At 41.1% G+C, this 6,962-nt stretch overlaps 3 protein-coding genes across 3 annotated transcripts; all 3 read right to left on the reverse strand.

Moving 5' to 3' along the window:
- Positions 1–19: 19 nt before the first annotated feature.
- LOC127506831 (histone H3) lies at positions 20–1,219 on the reverse strand. Its single transcript, XM_051883664.1, has one exon. The coding sequence runs from the start codon at positions 1,191–1,193 to the stop codon at positions 783–785; it is 411 nt and encodes a 136-aa protein (XP_051739624.1). The 5' UTR covers positions 1,194–1,219; the 3' UTR covers positions 20–782.
- An 802-nt stretch (positions 1,220–2,021) lies between these two features.
- Positions 2,022–2,659, reverse strand: LOC127506828 (histone H2A-like). The gene has a single exon (XM_051883661.1). It carries the CDS (start codon positions 2,557–2,559, stop codon positions 2,071–2,073), a length of 489 nt encoding a protein of 162 aa, XP_051739621.1. The 5' UTR covers positions 2,560–2,659; the 3' UTR covers positions 2,022–2,070.
- A 135-nt stretch (positions 2,660–2,794) lies between these two features.
- On the reverse strand, positions 2,795–3,775 carry LOC127506812 (histone H1-like). The gene has a single exon (XM_051883643.1). The coding sequence runs from the start codon at positions 3,737–3,739 to the stop codon at positions 3,119–3,121; it is 621 nt and encodes a 206-aa protein (XP_051739603.1). The 5' UTR covers positions 3,740–3,775; the 3' UTR covers positions 2,795–3,118.
- Positions 3,776–6,962: the final 3,187 nt, after the last annotated feature.

The raw sequence follows: 6,962 nt of genomic DNA on the forward strand, positions 1-6,962 counted from the left end.
AGCAAGAGCACATGTGATTTATTCCCCCTGACGTTTTTTGTTAAATTTCAGGTTTCATAAAATTTATTTCACAAAGATAGTAATTTACAATAGTTCTGTTTGATGTTTAATAAAGTGGTATTCTACTTAGGAAGAGGGACACAAGACGTCATATCACAATATTGAAGTAAAATTATTAAATAGAGTGGCACATCGGTTATATCTTCGGTTTATGCCTGTGTGTTTGTTCATGTATATTTTAATTTTCATTTAGAAAACTCAAACACTAGAGACGCAGACAAAATTGTATCAAAGCTGCAATGATAAATGCAGGATTGCGTTTGATACTCTCAACTTTACTGACTGTACATTTTAACCCTTAAACATGCAAAAGTAGAAAATGATCAGCAAAATTAAAAAAAAAAAAAAAAATATATATATATATATATTCAAAGATATTTGCATGAGTTTTATCTCTCTGGTCTATTAAGATTTGCGTAAAAAGCCAGTCATCGATATTTGTTCTATGTGATGCAAAAGACAAAAACTAATGTACAAAATATGGCTCATACATGACGTGTAATATTGATACATTTAAATTTCTTGTTTTTACACCAATGAACAATCTCATCTTCAACCTCAGGGCTGAGGTGTCCTGCAGAAAGAAGACCCAGCTAATCTTTATGCAATGAAAGAACGTAACTTTTGACCCATATTAAGCGTTACACTGGAAATGGTCTCATTCAGTGTAATTTTGGTGGCTCTTAAAAGAGCCTTTGGGGTTTGATGTGGCTGATGCGGGTTTAGGCGCGCTCTCCACGGATGCGGCGGGCCAGCTGAATGTCCTTGGGCATGATGGTGACCCTCTTGGCGTGGATGGCGCACAGGTTGGTGTCCTCAAACAGACCGACCAAATAAGCCTCGCTGGCCTCCTGCAGGGCCATGACAGCGGAGCTCTGGAAGCGCAGATCCGTCTTGAAATCCTGAGCGATTTCTCTCACCAGCCGCTGGAAGGGCAGTTTGCGGATCAGCAGCTCGGTAGACTTCTGATAACGGCGGATCTCTCGGAGAGCCACGGTCCCGGGCCTGTAACGATGGGGCTTCTTGACGCCGCCGGTGGCCGGAGCGCTCTTACGAGCGGCTTTGGTAGCGAGCTGCTTCCTCGGGGCTTTGCCTCCGGTGGACTTACGAGCAGTCTGTTTGGTTCTTGCCATTGCTGCAGTCTTCTTCACTTTCTGTTCAGCTTGCGCTGGAAATGCGCATTTGTGCTACACGCCTGCTTTTAAAGCATTGCGGTGCCATGAGCTCACAGTGTCTCGGGTGCCGAGGCTTGTGATTGGCTAATGTGTGACGTACGCTTATGACTGCTAGCCAATGACTGAACGCTCCCTCTTTCAAACAAGCAGAGGGTTTCCCGCTCAATGTGCTTTGATCTGTTTAATACTTTGCGCATCAAACAAACGGTTTACATGACACCCCCATAGGTTTTATACTCACATTGTTGTATTTATTTGTTCTAAAATACTCGCCTTAATTCCTAGTGGTTGTGCAGATTTTGGATCAGAACAGAATCACATTATAATCTGTATAAAAGCTCTGCAGCCAGACACCAGAGTCATCCGTCCCGTAAATACATACAGCAGCGTGCGGCCGTGATAATAAAGAGCAAAAGACCCAGAGTAACATAGACCAATTTCTGTTACCCTGACATGATACGCATATTGCTTTTTATTTAGAATAACCTATTAAAATAACATACAGTACATTAGCAGAGCCTGGCAGACATAACTGTATTTTAATATTAGGGAATATGGGTGGCAATCCTACACGCCTCTTAAAGAACGATCTCTACAGACACATCAGGGGATCATAATGCCCTTATAACAAGAATTATAACACATTGGGGCTTATACGATATTTGTAATCATCAATGCAGAGCAATCCTATATTTAATTGGCTTGATAGGACTTTCTCTCCTCAACCGAACGAGTTTATGCCTGTAAATATTAGCAAAGAAAAGCGCTCTCTATGAGATAAAATGGGTGGCTCTTAAAAGAGCCTTTGTGTTTCAATGAAACAGACTGAATCTGCTTATTTGGATTTGGCGGGTTTCTCGGTCTTTTTGGGCAACAGAACAGCCTGGATGTTGGGCAGCACACCACCCTGAGCGATGGTCACTCCGCCCAGAAGTTTGTTCAACTCTTCATCGTTGCGCACCGCCAGCTGCAGATGACGGGGAATGATACGGGTCTTCTTGTTGTCCCGAGCGGCATTTCCAGCCAACTCCAGGATCTCAGCGGTAAGATACTCGAGCACAGCCGCCAGATAAACAGGAGCACCAGCACCGACGCGCTCAGCATAGTTGCCTTTGCGGAGAAGCCTGTGAACACGGCCGACGGGGAACTGCAGTCCTGCCCTGGATGAGCGAGTCTTAGCCTTGGCTCTTGCTTTGCCTCCGGTTTTGCCTCTTCCGCTCATTTTCAGTCCAGATAATCTACTACAAGCTTCGCAAACAAAAGTAGAAGAATGAGCTATCGTGACTCCACATACTGTCTTTAAAGGAGAGTGCCAGTCACCCATTGGTTTAGAGTCTATAAAGATTCAAACCAATCACTGAACTTCCCTCCAAAGCCCAACCCCCTTTCTGGCGGGAATAATTATGCACAAGTATTTGTGACGGAGGAGACGAAACCACTGAAATATTTGTTATAGAAAACTTACAAGTACAAAAATGGATATTGTTCGCTGTTCCTACCAAAAGTGCTACACCTTTCAGACTGTGTATTCTGTGCACGTTGATCTGATACTGTACAGTATTATGTTCCTGTTGTAATATTGGAGTGTTTTCACTGTTGTATTGTTACAATTTTCCAGCGGAGTGTTGTGTGTAAATATTCTGTCTGTACTTTATTCTACAACATCCAATTTAGACTGATCACTGTCTGAACACATAAGCTTTAAATCAATTTCTTATATGTAGAAACGGTTTATAAAATATGTTCTGATTGCACGAGTCTAAATTACATCTTGTTTATCTACTTTCAACACTATATGAATATAACTTACACGAGTTTTGCTCTTTTTTCGGAGTTAGTGGGTGGCTCTTAAAAGAGCCGTTGAGAAAAAAACAGTGAAGACTTTATTTCTTTTTGGGCGCTGCCTTTTTAGGCTTGGCGGCTTTAGGCTTTGCCGCCTTAGGTTTAGCCGCCTTGGCCTTTTTGGGGCTCTTGGCTGCTTTCTTAGCGGCTGCTGGCTTCTTTGCCTTCTTGGGGCTCTTCGTCGCCTTCTTAGCGGCTGTGGCGGCGGGTTTCTTGGCCTTCTTGGGCGATTTCTTTGCGGCGGGCTTCTTTGCCGCTGCGCTCTTGGGCTTCTTGGCAGCAGCGGGTTTCTTGGCCGCGGGCTTCTTCGCTTTAGGAGCCGCTTTCTTGGCCGGCTTCTTCTTGGTCTCGGCTTGCTGCTTGTTGAGCTTGAATGAGCCCGAGGCGCCTGTCCCTTTGACCTGCACCAGGGTGCCTTTAGTCACCAGGTTCTTGATGGCGATCTTGACGCGGGAGTTGTTCTTCTCCACGTCGTAGCCGCTGGCGGCGATAGCCTTCTTCAGGGCGGCGAGGGACACGCCGCTCCTCTCCTTGGATGCGGACACAGCTTTGACGATGAGCTCACCGACGCCTGGACCTGCTTTCTTGGCTTTCGCAGCTGACTTCTTCTTGGGCGCTTTGGCCGGTGCGGCAGCAGCCGGGGCTGGAGCGGTTTCTGCCATCTCTCTCTTAGATCGGATCCGTAGTCTCTCAAACTCCGTCTGATTTCAGCAATGAACAGCGCTCGTGCAGCGCTGCGCTCTTAAATAACACATGAGAACCTTATAGACTCAACCGCCGTTCTCGGTGTCTCTGTGTCTATACGAGCTTCTCGCGTTTGTGTTTTCTTCTCTTACATTTGGGACAAAACTGGAGTGATAAAATAGTTTGTCGCAGTCAAAACAAAGTGAGCACCGAGCAGAGGTTCTGAGCTTTCACTGGAGACTAAAATACGCGGAGAGGAAATGTTTCTTTTGCATCCGTCAGACCAAATCCAAGGCGAGCATCAGCCACGGGGAAAAGCCGCGTGTACATTTGAGCCCTCGTTTTAATGGAAACGTTGATAAAAGCCTGAACGCGTCCGCTGTGTGTTCAGCAAACAGTCTGAATGCGACTTTAATGAAATCAGCATTAGTGAGGGGCGTGAGGAGGCTTTCATACAGCTGTTGTTTTGGGCAGCTTGAAGCACACGAACATCATCCGGAGAATCCGAGTCTGTTTGTGACTCTCCTGTCTGGCCCTCATCTTCGCTCAGCAGATCTGTCCTTATAATAATAATAATAATAATACTACATCTCATCACGCAAATAATGTTTTAAATTTACGTTTTCATAAGCTGATGTACATCATATCAGTTAAATTAAAATGTAAATCGTCATATGTTTAACTTTTTTGTCATTCATCTCAGTTTTCGCCAAGTGAATGAGGATTGTGTTGAAGCTCATCTGAATGATTTGCTCATTTAAAGTAAGCCATAGCAACTTATTTTTCTAATTTCCCTCCTTGTTCTAGCTTGCACTTTTCTGGACAATGTTTGAAACTTTGTATTGCTGCATTTCTTGTGCCATTGCCTCCTTAATACGGTGTTCCTTCATAAGTCTCTTTGGATAAAATCATCTGCTAAATGAATACATCTAAATAATAAAGCACAGGTCACTGATTGTAATTTTGTTATATTCTGATTTAACCACTATTAAATGCTAATTCATAAAATAGTCGTATTATTTACACTATATGTTTGATATTTGCACAGATGTTGGGGTTTTGGTCAGGCTATATAGTAGTTTCACTCTAACTCTAAACAAACACACTAGATCAAGATAACGAAGGTGTTCAGAATTACACAGGCGGGTTTAACTGATTGGTACTAAAGTCTGAAGGACACTGAAGCTGAAGAGCTGATGTTAACTATACAATGATGTTAAACTAACATTTTGAATTTAAACATTCAACAATTCAAAATGTAGTTTTGTTGGGCCTTAGTTGTTTAGAAGTTTACGACTTATTCCTAAAGGTGTTTCTTGGATTCGAGAACATCGGTTAAAAGGGTTTTCTGATCCAGGACAATATTTTCTTTTTTTCTTGTGAAATGTGGCTCTCATGACACAATAATTATACATTTTCCTCATGTTTCACTATGTTATTGATGACATTTTTGAGTCGTGAGGATACTTTGTGCCTCACACGTAAAACCAAACATACATTATACATCTCCAGTGACTCATAATGTAATGACTAAGCATAATGTAATAACTGCACATAATAAATAATAATAATAAATATTACAATATTAATATAATAAAAATGTTCATAATGTAATAATTTCCTCAAAACGTAAAAAAAATCTTGAGCTCATAATGTAATATGTTTTTCATTATGAGAAATATATTACATTATAAACTCACCAAAAAATTATTTTATATTGGCAAAATTGTAATTGTTTATTTTTATTCATTTTTACCATAAAAACATTGGTATTCCCTTACAGTACATTTTTAAAATCTAAGTCTTAAACTACCTATGAAATGCACCATATTTAAATATTCGTGCAATTATTATTATTATTATTATTATTATTATTACTATTATTGATGTTGATATTATTATCATGGTACTGTAGGGAACAGCACATTTCAGGGCCCAGTTTATGGTCAGTCCCCTCTCTGTCCGTAACAGTGGACAAAGGTTTGCTACATTTTGATTGGATCTTGGTGGACTAACACAAACAAACTGTCCAACGCCATCAGATAAAGATGCAAGGACAACATCCAGACACCTCTTAGAACAGGGGTTGGCAATTAAGTTTGGCATGGGGCCAAAATAAATTTTCACCATTAGATGGTGGGTCAGAACATAGTCAAAGAATAATTTGAATTAATTAATGAAAAATGCAACTAGAATTGCCTGTGACAGACTGTTACAGTGTCTTTTGTAACTGATATTGAGCTGTTACTCTGTGTTAAATCCTGTAGTAGGACAGTCATTAACAAAAAGCCACATTTGTGTGGCGGTGTCCGGGTTTTACACTGGACAAATTAATAAAGTGGAGTAGTGACCTGGCAAGTGTCTTCATTCACCAACTTGCAACACAGACCGCCTTGCCAAAACACACTTATGTGGGAGATGCGGAATGGATAAAAATAACTCCGAAAATAAAAGAGGACTTGAATAAGCCCATTAACGGCATGTTTGAGTCATGCTCTTAACGGACTATGTTTTATTTCCTCTTTCCATATTGTGAATAATAAATGTGTATCATTTTAATTTGCTTGTTACACAATGGAGCCTAACTTATTGTAATAATTATTTGATGTAGCCTACTTTTACACTCAGAATTATTCCTTGGCATCCTCACGTACTAAACTGCATTTATTTAAATTGTTTGTGTGCTGGAGGTATGCTATTATTATGCAACCCGTTCTCACTCCCGAGGCGTCAAAAACTGAAGCATGGTCAAGCGCCCCCAGCGTTGCTTGGGATACGCCAAAGGTGCCCCTCGGCGTCACTCTATGGACGAACTGGGAACTCCATTGCTTTCAATAGGAAACCTTTAGCGTCAAAAACAGACGGAAATTTGAAATCACGCTGAAGAAGTCTCATTCAGAACACATCGCGATATTTGGCATCAGTTCACCTGTGCCAGATGTTGGTAAGTGGTCGTAAATATGCTGTTCTAATGTTTGATATAATGTCTTTTCTGTTTGCCGATATTAATCAGATTAACGTTAGCTCCCTCATGTTCAGTCACTGTATTATATCTGTCATGTTTCATTGCTTTCTAAATTAAAGCACCTTACTAAACTAGGGTGATTAAACACTGTCACGTGACGTGCTATAGACCTTCAATCAGTTAATCATATTCAGGTTCAAAGTAGTACAAGTGTAGTTTCAAAATGGTATTTGTAG

Source organism: Ctenopharyngodon idella, chromosome 24 (assembly GCF_019924925.1).
Source record: "Ctenopharyngodon idella isolate HZGC_01 chromosome 24, HZGC01, whole genome shotgun sequence".
Taxonomy (NCBI): Eukaryota; Metazoa; Chordata; class Actinopteri; order Cypriniformes; family Xenocyprididae; genus Ctenopharyngodon; species Ctenopharyngodon idella.

Coding starts and splice junctions, on each gene's coding strand:
- LOC127506831 (XM_051883664.1), bottom strand. CDS start 1,193: ATGGCAAGAACCAAACAGACTGCTCGTAAGTCCACCGGAGGCAAAGCC.
- LOC127506828 (XM_051883661.1), bottom strand. CDS start 2,559: ATGGGTGACTGGCACTCTCCTTTAAAGACAGTATGTGGAGTCACGATA.
- LOC127506812 (XM_051883643.1), bottom strand. CDS start 3,739: ATGGCAGAAACCGCTCCAGCCCCGGCTGCTGCCGCACCGGCCAAAGCG.